Below are 21,778 nucleotides of genomic sequence, written 5' to 3'. Positions count from 1 at the left end.
TTAAATTAAATTTTAAAAAATTAAATAAAAAAAAGTTTTTTCTTGTATTTTTGACAAAAAAAAACTTATTTTGGGGGGTATTACTAAATGTAAAACCTTAAAATAAACCAGGGCCTGAGAGTTTTTTGAGCACTTCAGAAGATATTTATGAAATAGGAGGAAAATCCCAAGCCCTAATGCTTCTGTGTTTGTCTTATTTTAATAGGTTCTAGAATGTCTATTTTGCAAGACACTAGATGGCAGAATTATTACAGACTTATAAAAGAGTTGTCATAAATCTTGTAACACCTAAGTGTAATGTGGTCCTTTAAGAATGAATGTGAGAATACTTTGTCACGTATTAACAGGGTTGTTGCTGCTCCCCTACTCAGTGGTCCAGACAAACTGGCTTCTCTGTTTCCCTCTATGTGTGTACATGTTTAGACCCGCCCCACTTTACCCTTTTTGAGGGCAAGGGCTAATTTTATTTTTTGTCTTTGTATCCCTAGTGCTTAGCACAGTGCCTCATTCATAATAGGTACGTAATAAATGACTTGTTGAATGAACAACTTGCAAAGGATTGCAGAATATAGTGAAAATATGGAAGTATCAGGTATCAATAGCTTTTTCATAATTCAGTGGAATTTAGTTTCTGACCACTTGGATGAGAGACCTAAGGTACTGGAGAGAAAGGGCTTTTGAATATACTCAGGTTTTTACAGTTGCTGAAGTGAATTAATTAAGGAGGAACAATTTTATTGAGTTAGATGAGTAATCCTTCCATACCCTTGCTTAGTTATATGGTGTGTGAGAGTTACAGTAGCCTTAGGGCAAATGCTCTTTGAGGCCATGGTTGGGAGAAATAAAAACATGTTTAGACTGAGTTTGTATTTTTGACAAAAAAAGAGGGCAGATGAAATCATTTAGTCCCTAGAGGAGTTTTACCCAAAACACAAAGAAAGCTGGCATGGAGGCTTGTTGAGATAGTAATCAGGCACATTGCTCCAGTGCCATTGCTTTTCTGTTTTCTTAGGATGATTCATTTTATGCCAGAGTATTGAAGTGAACAGAACATTTTTTTACTTTAAGTATTCTGGTAGCATGTATTAACACTCATATGCCCATGGCATAATGTTGGCCACCATGTTTTTATTTTCTCTTCTCTAGGGAATTTTCATGTTGGGCTATGTGGCCTCTGGTAAAATTTTCTTCCTCTGTCTGTTTTCAGCAAGAATAGGATTCACCCTCTGTGAAAGGATTTCAGGGCACTGTGACCCCAAATGGCATATGTGTTCTTTGACCAAGTTGACTGTGGGTTGCTTTATTTTGAGGAGGGGGTGGCAGGTTGAGGTTAACATACAATGTCATAATGTTCTCAGTGTCAGCATCCTAGGGTGGGGAGCTACCTCCCTGATTTCATAGCCAGAAACTGATGACTGTTGTCTCAAGGCCCTTTGGGAAATTTAAATGCAGAAGTAGTCCCGAGTGTATTTGTGGTGTTGGTGACAGAGGGATGAGGGGAGAAATAAGTTCTTTCTTTATCTATAAAAAGGCTAATGTGCTAATCTTGTTTTAAGTACTTCACTAATAATAATAACTGGTAATTACATAGTACTTTAAAGTTTGCAAAGTGCTTTACATACTATCTTATATTGGCTTCACAATAACATATGAAGTTGGTATCATAGGTCTTATCTCCATTTTATAGATGATTTAACTGAGGCTCATAGAGTTTGTGATTTATCCATTCACATGGGTACTAGTGTGTCCGAGGCGGGATTTGAGTCTTCCTAACTCTAACACCAAGTCTGTCTTCTACACAATTCTTATACTCAGAATCCTTCATCAGTATAATATGGCATTCCCTCTGCTGATCAGATGCCAGCTTTCCCCAACACACACACACACACAGAGTCCTTAGTTCTGATCTTGCCTGTCCTTTAAGCCTTTCCAGCTTAGATTGGATAGTAAGAGCTTAGGCTCTGCTGTTAGACGCTTTACAAACTGATGGACATCTCTATTGCATAGTGAAGTCTAGGAGGAAGATTTCAGTGGAAATTTAAATTAATGTTTATCAAAGATTCTGGAATCTTTTTGTTGGAATCCCATGTCCTAAATACCTTGGATTTTTGAATGAAAGAAAAGTATCTTTTTATCAACTCTTTTTTAGGTATTTCATATTGAATTGCAATGAGGATCAGGGATATCTTCCCCTAAATTGTTTAATTTTTCATTCGTTTCTAGGAATGTTCAGGAGAATCACTGCAGCTGCCACTAGACTCTTTACAGGTGATGGCTCTGATGGCAGCTTTTATACCCTGGAAAGCCTGAGTGAATTGGTACGCTCTATGATTCCGACACATCCTTCTTTAGTGCTCCTGTGGTGTCAGATTCTACTGCTTGTCAACTATACCAACTACAACTGGTGGTCCGAAGTGCATCAGACACCAAAGTAAGAATTTAAAGCTATTCATTGTTTCAGGTGAAGGCAGGCATTTAGCATGTAGAGTGCTAGTTGTTCAAGATATGGGTGCTCCTAGGGGTATGCATTTTTCAGGATTATGGGGTCTTTGTTGAATTCTACTCTACATGAATCTTTTACCATGTGATAGTTGGACCCTTCATATGCTGTAGAACATATGCTATGACAAAACATATTCAAAGTAGCAGGTTCTTTTAATGGGGGCTTTCTTTCATGAGGTATTTTTTTTGAGGGGGTATTTTTCCATTAGATAGTTATTTTTGTTATGTTGTTGCCATAATGTCCCTCTTACTATGTTCTAGTTCTTAAATTGATTCCATAGTTAGGATATTTTGCAATATCCTAACTTCACGAACAGTTAAATGTTTAAATATGGGGCTTGTTATGCTTAACAAAATAATTAGGTAGAAAAATTTTAAATTAGTTTAGGAAAACCTCTTGTCAACATTGAAGGGCACAGGTTATTGCCTGGGCTATCTTGATTTATATTAATAGGTAGAAGGAATCTAGCCGTGGTTGTATGTTAAATGACTCATAATAGCACTCTGTTCTTTATACAATACTCCATGTATTGAAGTCCAGCAGCTCAAGCATGAAAGTTGTCCTACTTTTTGTGGGGTCCACTTTTATATTCAAAACTCTCCCTCCTTTTTTTTTTTCCTTTCTTTTTTTTTCTTTTTGGTGAGGCAGTCGAGGTTAAGTGGAAACTCTCCCTCCTTGACCATGATCTGACATTCACACATACAATTTTCTATTATTTCAAGACTTTCAGGAATTTACAAAATAACCAATCTCATAATGATAGCAGCAGTAACAACTAACATTTATATAGTGCTTACTATGTGCCAGGCACCATGCTGAGTGCTGTATAATTATTATCTCATTTCAGCCTCACAACAACCATGGGAATTAGGTGCTATTATTATCCACACTTTACAGATGAGGAAACTGAGGCAAACAGAAGTTAAGTGACTTGCCCAGGGTCAACAGCTGGTAATTGTTCGAGGCAGATTTGAATTCAGGTCTTTCTGACGTCAGGCCCAACACTTTCCGTATTGTGTGACCAGCAGCGCCGGACAGTTAAAAAGTTTAAATTTTTTGGGGGGGCTAGGCAGTGGGGTTAAGTGACTTGCCCAGGGTCACACAGCTAGTAAGTGTTAAGTGTCTGAGGCTGGATTTGAACTCATCTCCTCCTGACTCCAGGGCCAGTGTTCTATCCATTGCACCACCTAATTGCCCCTAAATATTCTTATAAAAGGTGTTACTACTACCACTTTGAAAGGATATTAACTACTGTTAAAGAGATTTTAGATATCATTACTCATTCCTTTTCAAAGGAATTAAAAAGCAGTGCCAGTTATTTGGCTCTTGGTAGATGGAACACTTCTCTCATGTTTTCTTTCTCCACCTAGAACAGCCTTAGGTTTCAAAGAGTTGGCAATGATAACACACTTCCCTCACTGAGAAGTGTTCCGAAGTGAAATCCTTGCTCAGTATGCTCATGAACTGGTCAGGTAAATGATGATTGGGAGACTTTTCCTTATACCAGACAGGAACTGTGAATTCCAAAAGTGCTAAGGCTCTGTGTATTTTTGTGCATGATCTTGGGCAGCTCATTTGTTCTCCCTGGGTTTTCCTTTTTTTTTTTTTTTCCCGTCAGAAGATCTCTCTAAAGTCTCTTTATATTCTGGCATGCTTTGATTCTTTTCCCACAATCAAATAAGCCAAGCTAATATCCTTAGATGTTCAGGTCACTGTGTTTCTATTTCTGATATTCTCAGTAAATACAAGCTTGAATTCTCTCCCTTTTCCTATTTCTCTTTTTTTCATCCTAGGCTTTCCTCTAGTCCATTCGTCTCTTGATTTAAGTGTTATATGCTTTCTACTCTCCACAACAGGCTTTGTGGATGAGTTCATGATTCTTTATTCTTCCTTCATTCCTTTCTACTTTTAAATACTTCTGTAATTAGACTTGGTTGTGTGTTCCAGTGTTTTCTCATCTCATTGGTCACAAATTCTTTACTAAAGTCCAGATGAAATGTGTTTTAAGAGCTAGGGTGATCTAATGGAGAGAGCACTGATTAGAGTCAGCAGGTTAGTGTTTAGTCCTACTTCTACCATGCCCTGGCTCTTACCAAGTTACTTCACTTCTGCAGGGTTCAATTTCCTCCTCTGTAAAATGGAAATAATCCCTTTTTGCCTGTTTGGACAAGGCAGAGTGTTGTAAATATGTGAAAAAACTTTAAAACAAAAAGCACTATATAAATGGTTTATCATTCCCTATGAAGTCATTGGCTTCTGTTTGGTCTATTCTAATTTTCAGGGAGTTTTTTGCTTGTCAAGGCTTTATGCCTCTTGTACTAAGCTTTTAAATTCCCTTTCCAATTTTTTCTTCCAAAGCTCTTATTACTTTTCCAATTTTTTTCTCACGTGCTGTCCTTCTACGTATAAAAACCTTTTAAAACTCTTTTTCTAGTTGAGTTTGTGCCCAAGCTGTATTTTCTCTGAGGCTTTATTTGTCAGTGTTTTGAAGTTATTCTCTTCTGCCTTTGTGTCTTGTGTGTTCCTGACACCATTATAAAGGAAGCCCATTAAGGTGGGCTTCCTTTTTGGTTTGCTCATTGTTCCAATCTTTTTCCTGACTTTGGACTTGATGTTAGAGCTTTCTGCAGCATTTTTATCGGGAATGTCTAGGCTATTCCTGTTGCTTCTTTCTTTGGGTATTAAACAGTTTGGGGACCTTCAAGCTTTCAGTGTTCCCAAAGTGATCTAACCCAGGGCATAGTCTGATTGCTGGTCTGAACTTTGTGAATTCATAACCTGTCTTTGAGTCTGTGCAAGAATAGACTGCTGCTGTATTCCATCCCTAAAAGCCAGCTGAAAATCTCTCTGATTCAAAGTGGTAGAATGGTAGGATCTGGAGTTACATGTAAAGACCTTGGTTATTCCTTTACAGGCTAAGCTAAATGCTAGAACTGAGTTCCTTCTCTGAGCTTGGTATCTGAGCCAAACCACTCCTGCTGCTGGCTTCTAAACTTCCTTCTTTCTCAGTATGCCACCAGGGCCTCCCTACTTGGAACATTTCTTTCAGCTCTAAATCTCCGATCCTTTGATCAGGATGGTGAATGCCATAGAGAACTCAGGGGTGCCTTGAGGTATTTAAATTTTTGAAGTAAACACAGAAATTTGTCAGATGTTGCCTGAACTCTTAGTTCAAGGTATTTCACAGTTTCAGCATTAGACTGTGCTACATTTCTTTTAGTGTTTTTGAATATTTGAAATATGTTTTTGTTTATTTGTATTTTTGACCATGCCAGTAATTTCTTGCTTCTTTCTTTGTTTTTGTATATAATTGCTTATCGATTCTGTGGCTCTGTCAGCGATTGAAATCTATAACTAGGTCACAGTGTGAATTTGAATAATGTGAAATTTTATTGAGTGTGAATTATAAAATGATACCAGGTCATATGCAAGCTACAATTCAGTTAATATGGTATGTATGAGCTAGTTACAGGTTTTAACTTGTTAGTCTACACTTGCCTGTCATGACTGAGGGACGTGATTTGCTACTACATGCTATAAGACCAACAGTTTAATATTTTGTTTTGAAGAGTCCTTAACAAAATGAACAAAAGGAAGAATACTTCATGTGGAAACACTTTCACCACAAAAAAAGAAGAGGCTTCTTGTTATATTAGAACAAAAATTTGATGTAATTGAATGGCGTGAATGTGGTCATAGTAACTCTAAAATAGGATGAGATGTCAGAATGCCTAGGTTTACTATATGGAATATTAAAAAAAAACACAGCAAAATAAAAGAAAAGAGTCAGAGTTACATCAGCTTTTTTTGTGTTTTGCAAACAACTACAAGAAATAGAAGTATTACCGTGATAGAAATTGAGAGTCTTTTAGCTGAATTAATTGAAGATTGCAATCAGAAGTACATTCCTCTTAGCTGAGTAGCCATTCAGAGAAAAGCTTCAAGTTTATTTAAGACAGTGAAAGAAAATGGAAATGAAGTGGATAGTGAAGACACTTTTACCACAAACATTGGTTGGTTGAATTGCTTTAGTAACTGCTTTAAAAGTAGAGTTCAGTTGCATAACGTTAAAATTACAAGAAAGGTGGTCAGTGTAGATGATGACATGGCTGCTAACTAACCTAATGTTTTGAATAAAATAATCCAAGAAGGTGGATACACTGATCGATAGATTTGTAATGTGGATAAAACAGGCTTATTCCACAAGAGAATGCCTTCTAGAACTTATTATATTTCTAAGAAAGAAAACTCAACATTAGAAATGTCTGAGGATTGCCTAACAATTTTATTAGGAAATAATGCAGAAAGAGATTTTAAATGAAAGTCATTGCTTCTTTATTGGTTTTGAAATCCTCCTGCTCTGAAAGGTTGCAACCATTGATCAATTCCAGTTCTTTGGCATTTAATATGAGAAAGTATCTGTTACTTAAATTATTTTGGAAGACTGGTATTCAAGATATTTTAGCCCAACTTTTGAAAATATTACAAAGGCAAAAATGTTGCACTTAAAGAATTATTGATTTTAGGTAATGTCTCAGGTCATCAAACTATACTTGGTTCATTTTATGAGAAAGTGGGCATGCAAATTCACTGTGATGTGTGTAAAACTCTGCAGCTGCTGGTGTATATATGAAGACTTAAAGAGAGAACATTTTAGGGGCAGCTAGGTGGCGCAGTGGATAGAGCCCTAGCCCAGAAATCCGTCCTCAGACCGCACACTTGACACTTACTAGCTGTGTGACCCCGGGCAAGTCACTTAACCCCAATTGCCTGGAGGGAGGGAGAGAGAGAGAGAGAGAGAGAGAGAGAGAGAGAGAGAGAGAGAGAGAGAGAGAGAGAGAGTGTGAGTGTAAGTGAGAGACTTGGTTAATTTTCTTATCTCCAGTTCTTGCCCAAGACAGATATTGTTGTTAAGTTGTTTTTTCAGTCATGTCTGACTCTGTATGACATCGTGTAGGGTTTTCTTTGTAGAGATACTGCCATTTCCTTCTCCAGCTCATTTTACAGATGAGGAAACTGAGGCAAACAAGATTAAATGACTTGCCCAGGATTACGCAGCTATTAAGTGTCTGAAACCAGATTTGAACCCAGCAAGATGAGTCTTCTGACTCCAGGCCTGGCACTTTATCCACTGCCACACCTAGCTGCCCTTAGGGATTAACTCAGTGGTTTGCCCATTCAGCTGCATTACTGTAATCTGATTAGTTTGAAATCTTCATTTTTCCCTAAATGGATTGACTGCTATTTTTAAAGTGATTGTGGGACTCTATTGTAGGCTTGGCTCTAGCCAAGAATCTTTGTAGTTTAGGTTTGACATGGGAGAACATGAAGTACTGCAAGTACATAGGGTTCACCTTGCCCTAAAATAGGAAGGCTACACAGCAAGGATGTAATAGCACTTGATTTCTCTGGACGTGATCTCCCTCATCTTCATCTGGAAACGTATCTGGTCAGTGTGTCCTCAGGGTTAGGTAACTTGCATGGTCTCAGTCTGAAAGGCCAGACTGCAGACAGCTAGGATCTTATGCCTGCAAGCCAGGAAGCTGCGTCCAGGAAGCTGGGGTGAGTCAGGCCCTATGGAGTAAGAAATCTGTGTCAGAAAAATACTAGTCCTGTCACAAATTTCTTGAGGAGATGTGGAGCCTTCTGAAGCTTTTTGTGGTTAACACAATGAATTTTGCTCCACAGGGTCAAATTAGAGCAAGGGAGGTCTTAATTCCATTGTATTCTGTGCCTTTGAGATTTCTTTTTAAATGTTTTGTTCAGTTTTGGGTGCCATGTTTTAAGGACATTAACAAAATAGAGTATGTTCAAAGGAAGATGACTAGAATGATGAAGTAACTTGAAATCATGTGTAAGGTAGAGTCATTGAAGGATCTGAAGATGTTTATTCTGCAGAAGAGAGAAGACTTATAAGACGAGCAAAAAGCCCAAAAGATAGTTTCTGGGTAATTAATAATCAGTTTTTTAATTAGGCTAGCTGATAATAAAATGATGGTCAGAGGTTTCTCTCAGTAACCAAAGAGAAAACCATGGAGATCATTGAATGCTTAAATATCTTTAGAAAAGGAGATGTCCCTGATAAGTGAAAATCAACCCTGATTGGTGAACATTAAATGAGAGAGTGGACATAGTGAGATGGGCTAAAAGGCTTTGTCTCTTCCTGCTGAGAAAGTGGCTTGATCATGAGACTCAGCCACTTCTGGCAGTCTGGACAAAGGAATCCATCTCTACCCAGACCACTGATTGGTTTTCTCCTTCATGAGCTGGGTCACAGTAAATGTAAGGGTGCAAGGACATGGGTTTATATCCTAAGGGCAAGAATTCACTTAGATTAGATTCTATTTACACTTTAAATAGAGGAAAGATCTCCTAGTTGGGTGGAGTTCTGCCCAAGATTAAGGAGCAGGTTCCTAATAGATTTGGGCAATCTCATATATTAGCAGTGTTCTTCAGAGACTGACTGACTGGCCTGCAGGTCCCTGAATGAGGAAATAGGAAAAAATCTTAACCCTAATTTAATAATTTGTTATTATTATAATAGAAAAATAATAATTCCTCTCATTTAGGAGGCTTATGATAGCAGCCTTCAAATATTTGAAAAGCTGTTGTATGGAAGACAAATTCCACTTAATTGCTCCATAGGGAAGAGCTAGGATCAGTGGATATGCATTACAGGGAAGCAATATAAAGAAGACCTTTTAAATAACTACAGGTATCAAATAATGGTATTTACTTGAATAGTGAGTTCCTTATTATTGGAGGTGTTTAAACTGAGGCTTGATAATCATTTGTCTCAAAATTACCCTTCTTAACAAGGGATGTTTTAAAGATATTTCCTATATCATTAGGGAAGAGATTTGGATTAGATAAATTCTAAAGTCCCTTCCTGGGCAGCTAGGTGGTGCAGTGGGTACAGCACCAGGCCTGAAGTCAGGAAGACTCATCTTCCTGAGTTCACATCTGGCCTCAGATATTCATTAGCCATGTGACCCTGGGCAAGTCACTTAACCTCATTTTCTTTATCTTTAAAATGAACTGGAGAAGGAAATGGCAAACCACTCCAGTATCTTTGCCAAGAAATCCCCAAATGGGGTCATGAAGAATTAGACACAACTTAAACGATTGAACAACAAAAGTCCCTTTCAAGCTCATGGTTTCAGGAGAATATTTTGAGTGTGTTGTTCCTGGAGGAAGGTAAACAACTGGGCTGACTAGGTCCACTACAAGTGTATATTACCCCATCTCAACTGGGCTTTCACTGCATCAAGGCAATCCTTTTTCTTTTCCCTAATTGACTTTCATTCCTGCAGCAGCTGTTCCAAACCTTTTCTTCTCTCAACCTTTCCATACTGTTCGTTTCTTCTTCCCTCCTAGTAGATGACCTCTTCTCATACTTTATTGAGAAAATATTTGCTCTTGCCTTGAGCTTTCTCTTCTCTGTTCTGTCTCTCAAGATCCTTTGACTTTGTTCTCCATCCTCTCCTTTGCAACGGTATGATGAAGAGGCAGTCCTTATCACCAAGGCAGGCACTTCTACTTGTACCCTTGATCCCATCTCCTGTCTTCTATTGCAGATCGCCTTCTCACATAGGCATCTTAAACTCAACATGTCCAAAAAAGGACCAGGTAAACCCTTCCTTCTTCCTACTTTCCTATTTCTACTGAGGGTACCACCATCCTTCTTTTTACCGAGGTTCGCAACTATAATCCTTTTTGATTCTTTCCATCACCCAGTATGTCCAATCTTTCTTAAGTCTTGTCAGTTTTATTTTTACAACATCTCTTGCATCCATTCCTTTCTCTCCGCTAACATAGCCACCATCCTACTGCAGGTCCTCTTCATATGCAATGACCTTATAAATTGGTGTCCTTCCCTCTAAGTCTCTCTCCTGCTTATTCTGTCCTTCACCCAGCTGCCAAAGTGGTCTTTCCCAAGCAAAGATCTGACCATGTCATCCCTTGCTCAGAGAGCTCCAACGGCTGCCAGTTGCCTCTTTGGTATTTAGAACCCTTCATTCTCTGGCTCTCACCTACCATTCCAGGTTTATTGCATGCTGACCTTTCATACCCTCTGCCTTCTAGCCAAAGTGGTCTATTTCAGTTGCATCTCCTTTCATCTCCAAATGACTCCTTTACAGTGAGAGATGTTTTACACAGTCTGCCTGCCATGGCTGAAATGCATTCTTTCCTCACCTGTCCCCTGTTAAAATTTCCAGCTTTTTTCAAGACTCAGCTCAAGGACCGCTTCTTATAGAGAGGCCTAGCCTAGCTGAGGCCAGTACCCTGTAGGTGCTGGTATGTCTTCCCTGTAATTGCTTTGTATTTACATAGTACTTATTTTTCATTTGTTTATCTGTGTCCAAGTTGTTAGCCCCCTAATTAATGAAAGTTCCTTGAAGTCAGGGACTGTTTCTTTAAATTTTGGCTTTGTATCCCCAACACCTAGTGTGATGCCTGGTACATAGTAGGTACTTAAAAATGGTTGTTAAATGAATGAAATAGTGAAAATTAATAGCCTTGTCAAGTTTATAGTTATTTTTTCTTTAAAAAAAATAGACCAAATGAATAAATGAATTCAATATTGTTTGCAGAAATAATTTGAAAATTTGAAAATCAAGCACTTTGTGGTAATAGTGTGGGCAAAGAAATAAGTGCTATTTTCATTTGCTAGGCTCAGGTAAGCACTAAGGAAACAAAGGCAAAAATAATTCCTGCACTCTAAAAATTCACAGTCTTAATTGGAGAGAATATGCCAACAGGAGCTCTGTGGGATAAATGTTAGAAATTGCAAAGGGCAGACACTAGCATTAAAGGAGACTTCGAGAAGCTTCTTGAAGAAAGTGGGATTTTAACTGAGACTTGAAGGAAACCAAGGAAGCCAAAAGAATTTTAGTAATGAGGGACAGTCAGGTAAAGGTCTAGACCTGGAGAGATGGAGTGTCTTGTGGGAAGAACAGCAAAGAGGCCAATGTCATTGGATAATAGAGTGTGGAAAAAATAATATTAGCAAAAGGGGGGGGGATAGAAGGGAAGGCAGATTAGAGGAAGGGGTATACAGAATGCATGCCATCTTGGGGTGGGGGGAGGGATGAGATGGAGAGAAAATCTGGAACTCAAAATCTTGTGGAAGTGAATATTGAAAACTTAAATTAAAAAAAAGAAAAAAATAATATTAGCTAGAAGTTATATAGAGCTTTAAAGTTTTCACAGTGGTTTTACAAATACTATTTCCTTTTATCCTCATGGCAATCCTGGGAGGCAGGCGCTATTATGATCCCCATATTACAAATGGAGAAGCTGAAGCAATCATAGGTTAAGTGACTTACTTAGGGTCACACAGTGTCTGTGAGGCCTCCTTTGAACTCATCTTCTTGACTCCAAGTCTGTGCCCTATGGGGCCCCCTAGCTGACTTGGGAATAGGGTGGAAGAAGACTGGAAAAGTAGGAAGGGGACAGTTTATGAAGGGCTTTAAAAGCCAAACAGAAATTTTTATATTTGATCCTGGAGGTGATAAGTTAGCATATTGCTTCAACACTGCAGGTTTTCAAATATGAAAGTATTCTACTTTTTATATCAATTTACATTTTGTAATAATTCAGGTATTGCAAAAGTCTTATTATAGTTGTAAGCTATAATGATCATCATCATCATCATCATCATCATCATAAACTATTAGATCTTAAAAACTGTATTAAGACTTTTGGGACACCTGGATTATACACAGTTTTTAAAACTATTGTGTTTTGCAGGTCTTATAGTTAAAGCACCATTTCATGTTTATATTCATGTCAGCCCATGCCTTATGGTTTTCATGTTGACATGTGACAATATTCTCAAGAAAACATAATGAGGAAATGTAATTGCTTATCCTTAAACTTTGCCAGTTAGATTTTTCAGGTCTGAAATTCAAAACACAAGTGGGTGCAATATTCATATCATCATAACTCCTCCCTTTTGATGAAATAGAAGCTAGGTAATGTAACTCATACTGCTTCATCACAGTTTTTCACGTATCATAGAATCTTGCTTTATAAAAAGACCTAACATCCTTTTCCTTGTGGAAAAATCTTAAGGGCAAATGCTTGTTGTCAATGTTAACATTCACATTCCTCTGATAGCTTACTGTTTGAAGTCACTTCTTTGTATCCAGTTCTGAAATATGCTTAATTATGCTTACCATGAACAATATTGTTCCTTCCAGAAGGCACAGTCTTTCCAGTGCAAAGCTACTCAGCCCTCAGATGTCTAGCGATGGTGAGGATTCCCACCTGGCATCCACACTTGGCATGTGCAATAGAGAGATAGTACGAAGAGGCGCACTCATTCTTTTCTGTGATTATGTTGTAAGTTTTACAATTGGATGAATAATAAAGGGATTGTTAAAACTCCCAATCCTACCTCCAGTCAGCCCTTATGTTATCTAGTTACAAATTTTGTGGTTTTGATATTATATAACCTTTGACCAATATGTAATCTCAGACTGCCTTTAGTCTTCTAGTTTTTGTGAGGGTCAACTCTTTTTTGCTGCCTAATTGGTCTGTACTCAATCATTGAATATTTGTTTTCGTACTTGTCCTGGAAAAAAATAAACTGGTAGGTCTTTGTCCCCAAATAGTGCCTGAATAGGAAGGATTTGGGGAGTATCTGTTGTGTTGGATCATTTATGCCATTTTTTCCCTCCACTGGCTTGGATAATAGAGAGTTGACTGTAGTGTACTTCAGTTTCATGTGTTTATTTTTCCATCAAACCACAGTAAATAAAATAGATCCGTGGATGCTTTGTTAAATAGTGTTTAGCAAATTAAGCAAATTTATTTAACTTAAGTAAAAGTTTTCAAAGTAAAAGTAAAAGTAGCTTTTTCATTGGTATGATTGGTGCCTTTTTATTTTGCTTTATACCTAGTTTCATTCAGGTTAATATATTTTCTTTCTACCCTGCTCCACTCCCAAAACCCTTTGAGCATCATTCTTTAAAGTTGCCTATTCACAGACAGTATATTAAAAAAAAACCCATAAAATGATAAATAACTTTAAGGAACACAAAAGATGGGGATTGGACAAACCACTTTTTACAGTTTCTCTATAAATAGGTGGTCTTAAAATCTAAAAGATCTAATTTTGGAGTAACATGTAAATATTGTTAAATGAAATAAGAGCATGGGTCTCCCTGTCTTTGTAGGCTATATTATATAGCTAGCTTAGCAGATTGACTGTTAATATCAATCTCATTTTCACTTAGAAAAACCTAGAGATTCCCTTTGGAAATTCCCTTCATATAGACTGAGTTGAAAACTTTTGACTATACAAGACTTAAGATGCTACCTGCCTCTGGGACAGGGCAAATTCTGGCCTTTTGTAGGACTGTTGTCCTCAAGTTCACTCTCAATAAACTTTGTTAAAAAAGAAAAAAAGAATTGGGAACTCTATGCTGGAATTCACTGATGAAAAACAACATTTCTTGTTCTCAAGTAGTTCATAGTCTCATAGAGGGAATATGTCTTAAACACAAACGTAAGATAGGATTTGATTGGGACAGAGGAGAAATCAAGACAAAATACTTTTACGTGTTATCTGACTGACACATTCTGTCTTAAATTAACTCTTGCTGATAATTTTCCAACTTTCTGGGAGACACAACCCATGCACAGTTTCTTGGTGATGATATGGTAGAAAGATCATTGGACTTGGAGTCCAGAGACTTGGATTTGAATCTTGGCCCTTCCACTTAATAGCTTTGTGGCCTTGGGCAAATTGTTTTAACCTCTCTGAGCCTCAGTGCTTTTATCTATAACTTTTGGAATAATGCTAGTTAGCAGTACCTATCTACTTCACAAGGTCATTATTAGCAAAGTGTTTGGTAATTGTAAAGTACTGGAACAATGTGAGTTATGCTAGACCCAGAAGGAAGGGCATTGGAGGACTTGAAGAATTTTTGGTCTCCAGTTAAAATCCTTTGAGCCACCTTTTCCTATCCACACAATTTATGGTCTGGGCATGCTTTTCCTAGACAAAGCCAAAAATATACCGATACATTCTGGTACATAATGCTTAGATCCCATTTTGCATGGACTACAAGTTTGTTGTGAAGTCCACCCATTGTTACTGCCATCTAACACATAATATTCCATAGCTCTTCTTTAGCTTCAAAATTGTTTGACCTTGAAACTTTAGATTTTGTAAATTGAATCTGTTCTGTAACCCTAAAATTTTTTATTTTGTGCTTACAATAAGTGTTACACATTAATAAATCTTCATTATAATCCATAGCAGAGGTTTTTGAGAAACATAGTTTTTAAATTGTGATCATTTTTGCTTTGGAAATGAGAAAATGTATTATTGTGTTCTTTCTTTAGTGTCAGAACCTATATGATTCAGAACATTTAACCTGGCTTATTGTGAATCATATTCAAGATTTGATCAGTCTGTCCCATGAGCCTCCAGTACAAGACTTTATTAGTGCAGTCCACAGGAATTCAGCTGCTAGTGGGCTTTTCATCCAGGCAATTCAGTCTCGCTGTGAAAATCTTTCATCTGTAAGTCTATCCTCAATATACTCATAACAACAGTAATGGCATTTCTGGTTCTCTCTTGAGATAATGAGAATGTTTTCTTTTAATTTCAGTTCTAATTGAATTCAACAAGCATTTATTAAGCACCTACTAAGTACATATTATTTTGCTAGGATGCTAGAGGATAAGCAGTTTTAAAATTGAATATGGTCCCTGCCTTTATGGAACTTCCAGTCTAGTTTGAAGCATGTGATACATAAGCAGATGATTATGGTGTGTCATAATATGTGATAAATCATTAGATATGTTCAGAATAGAAAGTTATGTGAAGAGCAGGAGGGAGGGCTTGCCATCTTCCTAGAGAAGTGAGGGACATCTTGGAGGAGGTAGCATTAGAGTTAGACATGAAAGAATTGATAGGAATTTATCAGGCAAACAGTAGGGATGGGAAGTGGGTGAGGGTGGACATTCTAGGGCCAGGGAAAGTGGGAGCAAAGGCATTAAAGTGAGAGACCATGGAGTTTATTGGGAACACAGAACATCCAGTTCATCTGGAGCATGGAGCAGATGAGGTTAACATGAAATAAAACTGGAAAGGTATGGTAGCCCCTAGGTGTGGAGGGCCTTGTTGCTAGCCCAAGCAGTAGAGAGCCAACTATGACTTTTAAACAGAGCAGTCATGAAGTGCATGCCAAATATATTCCCATGAAAAATCACCTGTGATCTTTTTTTTTTAGCCAACAACCCTGAAGAAGACACTACAGTGCTTGGAGGGGATCCACCTCAGCCAGTCGGGTGCTGTGCTCATGTTGTATGTGGACAAGCTTTTGTGTACGCCATTCCGTGTGCTGGCTCGCATGGTTGACACGCTTGCTTGTCGTCGAGTAGAAATGCTTTTGGCTGCCAACTTACAGGTACAGAAACAAACCCTTGATTTTGATACCCAATTTAAACTTGCCAGTGTAGTCAGTACGATTTATTTATCCAGAACATTTTCTTATTAACGGATAACTTAACTGGCTGGCCAAAACAAGTGTGTATTTCTCATTCGTTTTGTTTGATGTGCATATCATATCTGTTTATCTTTGTTTTCACCTACCTTTTAAAAGATATCTCAAGTAATGTTATATTTGATCCTCTTAAATATAGGAATTTTTGGTTTATATATGTCCCTGTTTTCTACAGAACAGCATGTCACAGTTACCTGTGGAAGAACTGAATAGAATTCAGGAATACCTTCAAAAAAGTGGATTAGCTCAGAGGTAATACTTTTCAATGCAAGTGAATGCTTCAAGAAGAACCCAGTGTCTAAACATTTAAACTGGAGTGGGGAGGTTTAAGTAATTGTTCAAGTGACAGGAGGACTATTTGTTTTGTAAGAGGTTCATTGAAGTGTGTCTTTAAATTGTATTGTCTTATGTTTTGTACTTGATTTACAAAATTAAATTCATTTAGAAACACAAGTGGAAGAATATTGTGTTAGAAGTGTTAGATCGTCTGGATTTCTAGATCTCTCCCTCTCAGTGTCTCTTTTTCTGTTCTCTCCTTCTCTCCCTCCTTCTTTCTCTTTACTACCCTCTCTCTCTGTCCTGTCCTTTTCCCTCTCCCACTTCCTGTCCCTCTTCTTCCCCCTTTCCTTCAAACTCTCCCTTAATCTCTCCCTTTCCCCCTTCCTCTCCTCCCAGTTTTTTCATCTATAAAAACTGGGGCCAGGGGGTGGGGGGGAATGACATCTAAGGTCCTTTTCTACCTCATGATATTTTGATTTATAATTTTTTGATTTATAGTTAATAGTATTTTTTTAAACAAGTGACTTTTTAAGAACACAGCTATAGCACAAAGTGTGGAAGATCTGGTCTTTTGACAAACATTTATTAACGGTGAAGCCACTCATTGTCAAAGAAGTTGCACATGAATTTTAAAATTATTCTAGTCTTTCTAATCATTTGGAGTAAACATTATCTAATTAATTACTGGAGTATTGAAATACTAGTCAGAAAAACCTGACTTAGGTTTTGGCTTCTTACTTGATAAGCCAAATACTCATAATCTGCTAAATGGAAAAAACAGCAAGGAAAAACTACCATTTTCTTTTATCAAATTGTATTTGCAAAGTCCTATATAAAATGTGTCAGTAATGTAGAATACAGGATTTTCGAGCTTAAAAAACATTTAGTGTAGTTTTTATTGATTTTCTTGGATATTTGCTTATGTTTCGGATCAAAATAGGAAGTTTGAAAAAAAGTGTCCTTGAGACTGTGAGGTCTATAGCAGCAGCAGCAGCAGCAGCAGCAGTAGTAGTAGTAGTAGTAATAATAATAATAATAATAAAATTATAATAATAGTAGACCTTTACATATTTTGATTTTATACAGTATTTTGCATATGTCAATAAAGCATTTATTAAACCTCTCTATGTACCAGTTACTGAGTTAAGCCCTAGGGATTCAAACACAGGTAAGCAAGACCATCTCTGCCGCCTAGGAACTTACACTAGAATGTCAGTCAGCCAGTATTTATGAAGCACCTACTGTGTGCCAGGCACTGTGCTAAGCACTGGCTATCCATCCCCCAGAGCAAAAAAACTCAGCTCCTGCCTCTCAGAGTTTGCAGTCTGATGGGGTCACAGTATCCAAAAAATTATGTACAAATAAGACATACATTATAAAATGGAGATAATCAACAGAGAGAAAGTACTAGTATTAAGAGGCCTTAGGAAATGTTTCCCGTAAAAGGTAGATTTTAGTTGGGAATTGAAGAAAAATGAGGAGTGCCTGAGACTGAGATGAGGAGTGAAAAAATTATGGTCATGGGGGACAGACTCTGGAAAAGCTTGAGAGATGAGCTGCCCGGTGGGCGGAACAGCAAGAAGTCCAGTCTTACAAGCAGGGGATAGAACTTTGTATGAAGTGGAACTGGGTAAGAGATGGGGGCAGAAAGAGAAAGGGGATAATGGAGGGAGGGAGGGACAGAGGGAAGGGAGAGAGAAGGAAGAGAAGGAGAAAGGGAGAGAAAGAGAGAGAGGGAGACAGACAGGGACATTCATATATCAGAGCCTGGCAATCCAGAGGTGGAGACCAAGACGCTCATGGTAAGGCAATGAGGATAATGGTAGAATATGAACCTGGGAATGAGACATACTTTGTCTCATTTAATCTCACCCCAATAATTTAGTGATTTAAGTATTATATGTATTATTATGTGCATTTTACAGATGAGAAAACTGAGTCTTTAAGCGCTTGTAACTTGTCTGTGTTCAGCCCAGCTTGTCTGCCTTTTTTTTTTTTATTGATCTGACTTTTAAGTCCTGTGTTGATTTTACACCACACCTTTGGTGATCAGTTGAGGAGGACAACTGGAAGCTACTGAATTTTTTGCCTCTTTATTCCAAAATAGATTTTGTTGTAATTTTTCAGCTTGACATTCTTAAGCCAGAAGGCCCAGTGTGGAACTGGATATTAGTCCCTCTTTTACTCCTAAATGAGCCTTTCAAGACATGACCCTGCAGTGGCAGAAATTTCAGGTTGTGTTTCAGGGTTAGGTGTTTAAGTAGAACATAGTTAAGGAACTCTAGCTTTCTGAACTTTGTGGTAGGCTGTCTGCTTCTTGTGCGTGCATTTGTGAAGTATTATACAGTATTCTGCTGCATCAGAAATTTCATGAGTTTCAGTGCTTCCTCCAGCAGTGCAGCCCCTTACGTCCCCTTCAAAGTGGTCTTAATGAGCTGCTGCGCAGAGAAGTGTGTCACTGGGTTTCCAGTCTTCTGCTCATGAGCTTCTTTGAAATTAGGGAGGCTTAATATCAAGTGTCAGGGAAGCAGTTTGTTGCCAGACTTTTCTAGCTTCTCAGGCACTGCACTAGGACTGTGATTTCAATTAATGCCCCCCAGTCATCTTCTGAGCCGAGCAGCACAACTCTTTTTATCCTCATTATTCAGATAAGGAAACTGAGGCCCATCGAGGTCACGCGACTCTTCCAAAATCAGATAGCTAAGAATCGGTGGGCGTTAGATCCCCCAACTCCAGAGTTCTTAGAACGCTTCGCGTTGCCTGTTGCAAATGTTCGCTGAGGATATATTTTTAGAAAATTGTTCTTTCTAATGCGAATAAAACATAGCTATGATTTGGAATTAAAAACAGCATCGCTTTCTGTAAATTTGTTATTTTTTAATCTGACTAGTCTCATTCTGATTGGTACCCATATTCAGAGTATTACATGCTTATTCTCATTCTATCCATGCTTTTACCATTTCACGTAACTGCAGTCTGTTAATAATTTTCAGAATTCCTTATTTCTGTGATCAAATCTATAATCTTAAATAGATTGTTATTGGTAGGGGTTAAACCAGGCAGCCTTTAGGATCACCTGTACTCCAAGTTCCTGTGTTTTTATTTCACTTGTGTTTCAGACACCAAAGACTCTATTCCCTGCTGGACAGGTTTCGTCGTACAGTAGCGCCAGAGACAGCTAGCCCTTCTCCTGTAGTCACTTCACACCCCCTGGATGGGGAAAATCACTTGTCACTAGAGATGATAAATCCAGACCAAGTAAGTGAACAGAGCTTTTATTGACAAGTATACACTGTCTTATAAAACAGTCTTACCTTGTAATAGCCGTGGGTGCAGATGGACGTAGCAGAGCTAAAAAATATTCTTGGGCTTTTTTAGAGTGTGCTGTCTTAGGCTTGTTTCAGTTACTAGAGTGGCATGATGCTCTAGGGAGAAGTAGGCTTAAAAGTTTGACCGGTTAAAGGTCTTAGGATTATTCAGTTTTTGGCTCTTTCACCTTATATCGAGGTAGAAGGGGGACAGTGGCCTTTATAATAAAGAGGAAGGTAGGATAGCAACTCTCTTGCTTTTTCCCATTTTGAGGCCTCTGGGGTTAGGGCATAAGCACTTGGGAGGAAATGGGGGAGCTTTTTCTTGTAAAAAAAGGAAATATTGGATGGTAATTCATTTGTAGGAGGTGAATTGAACTCAGAAATGGAGATGTGAGGATATGAATGGAGACAATTGAATGGGGACAATGATAGTTTGAATTACCTTACTGTAGAAAAGCTCTTCAGATTTAATAGAACAGTCCAGCTTTACAGATGTTTTCTCCACTCCCAGTGCTCATGTCTCTTCTTTGATCCCTTTGTGCTTTGTATTCTTTTATCTGACTCTTCTCACCTTCATCAGCATCTGAGATTACTTTCCAACAACCATCCTCACCCTTCTCTGCTTACTTGATGGAGTCAGGCATTTTGCAGGTTGCTATGTATGATGCAATAGAACTCTCACTGAAGACCTGGCCCATGTTGCTTTCTTTAACCCCCAAAAGAAACTTATTGAGAAAGGCACTTTGTGGAGAGAGACATGGCTGAGGGAGTTCAGGTTTCTTCTCCTTTCCTTTTGGAGAAAGATGGGTATCTCTCCTTCCTGTTTTAGTATAGCTAATTTGTAAGTCTCACAGCGCTAAAGAAGAGAGCTGGTAACTGATGGGGGGATGGTTCAAAAAGCAAAGAAGGACAGGATACCCTGTAGAGTATCCTACAATCATCAGTTTAGATCTCTGGCAAAGCAAGTGACATTCATAGCCCCCGAGGTCTGGCAAAAAAGAATTGCATGCAAAATTAAGCATTTCAAAAATTTTAAACATTTAAGTATATGCTGTGTGCATAATATATTTATCACCATACACAAATAGCTAAAGCACAGGTCCTGCCCATGAGGAGATTATGGTCTAAGAAGGCTGCAAGATATTTACTCAGATAACAATAATATTCAGTAATACATGATAAGTGGAGTGGAAAGATACAAAATGAAATTGAGATCAGGAAGGCTTTATGGAGAAATTTACATTAGAAGTGAGTTTTAAAGATTGGATAAAAATTTGGGCACTTTTTTGAATTTGGTCTTAAAGTCAGGAAGACCTAAGTTTGAATCCTAATGCAGACACTTACTATTAAGCTATGTGACCCTAGGGAAGTCACTTAACCTCTCTTGGTCTCAGTTTCTTTATCTGTAAAATTTAGGTGATAATAGCACCTACGTCCTGGATTGTCTTGAGATAACACTTGTAAAGTGCTTTGCAAATCTCAAAGTGCTATATAAATGTTAGTGGTTTTTATTGTCATTACTATCATCATCATCATCATCATCATTATGTTGAAGACCTTTTGTGAAAGGTGATTTACTACCTTACATTTCACTTTCACATAGCTCTTATTTTTAGGACAAGAGAGAAGTGACTGCTTAATGATAACAATTTTGTGGAATGAATGAATGAGTAAAGTATTTCCTTTATGCAAGGCACTGTGCTAAATCCCTGTAGAAAAGTAAGACCTCTCAAGAAGGTCACATTCTACTGGAAAATAGAACACATGGAAAATTTCAGTAGCAAGTCAGATGGAAAGGTCCCATGGTCCTTCATGCAGTGGCAAACCAGATGTAATTACCTCTTCTTTAATGTCATTTATACCAATAAAAATCATTGGTTTCTGATGTTAAATCATTTGACAGAGCCAAGGATTTTGGTGGCAAGAACTTTGATTTCTGGGTCATCAGTAGCTGTGGTTGTAGCCCCGAAGGAGCAGTGGTCAGGGATTGTTTCCCAGGATGAAGCCACTGGACTGGAAGCATTTCCACTTTCTACTCTCTTGGTTTGAGGTCCTGAGGCTGTCTCCCTCAGGGTCTGAGGGGAGATGGTGGTCAGGGGTTGCGGTGGTAGTGGTGGTGATCTGTTATGCCTGGTACATAGTGCCTTGCTGCTTCAGCTCAG

General features: G+C 38.1%; 1 protein-coding gene across 3 annotated transcripts in view; it reads left to right on the top strand.

Moving 5' to 3' along the window:
* HTT (huntingtin) overlaps positions 1-21,778 on the top strand; it is a 209,914-nt gene that overhangs the window by 126,123 nt on the left and 62,013 nt on the right. For all 3 annotated transcript variants that reach the window (XM_020992153.2, XM_078148998.1, XM_078148997.1), the window contains 6 exons: positions 2,224-2,431; positions 12,709-12,850; positions 14,861-15,040; positions 15,754-15,930; positions 16,202-16,278; positions 19,425-19,563. In XM_020992153.2, coding sequence (XP_020847812.1) covers positions 2,224-2,431; positions 12,709-12,850; positions 14,861-15,040; positions 15,754-15,930; positions 16,202-16,278; positions 19,425-19,563 — 923 coding nt within the window. The remainder of the gene's footprint in view (positions 1-2,223; positions 2,432-12,708; positions 12,851-14,860; positions 15,041-15,753; positions 15,931-16,201; positions 16,279-19,424; positions 19,564-21,778) is intronic.

This window comes from Phascolarctos cinereus, unplaced genomic scaffold (assembly GCF_003287225.1).
Source record: "Phascolarctos cinereus isolate Bilbo 61053 unplaced genomic scaffold, phaCin_HiC Scaffold_9;HRSCAF=440, whole genome shotgun sequence".
NCBI lineage: Eukaryota > Metazoa > Chordata > Mammalia > Diprotodontia > Phascolarctidae > Phascolarctos > Phascolarctos cinereus.
Note: the sequence above shows the minus strand (reverse complement) of the source record. Positions and strands in the feature narration are given on the sequence as shown.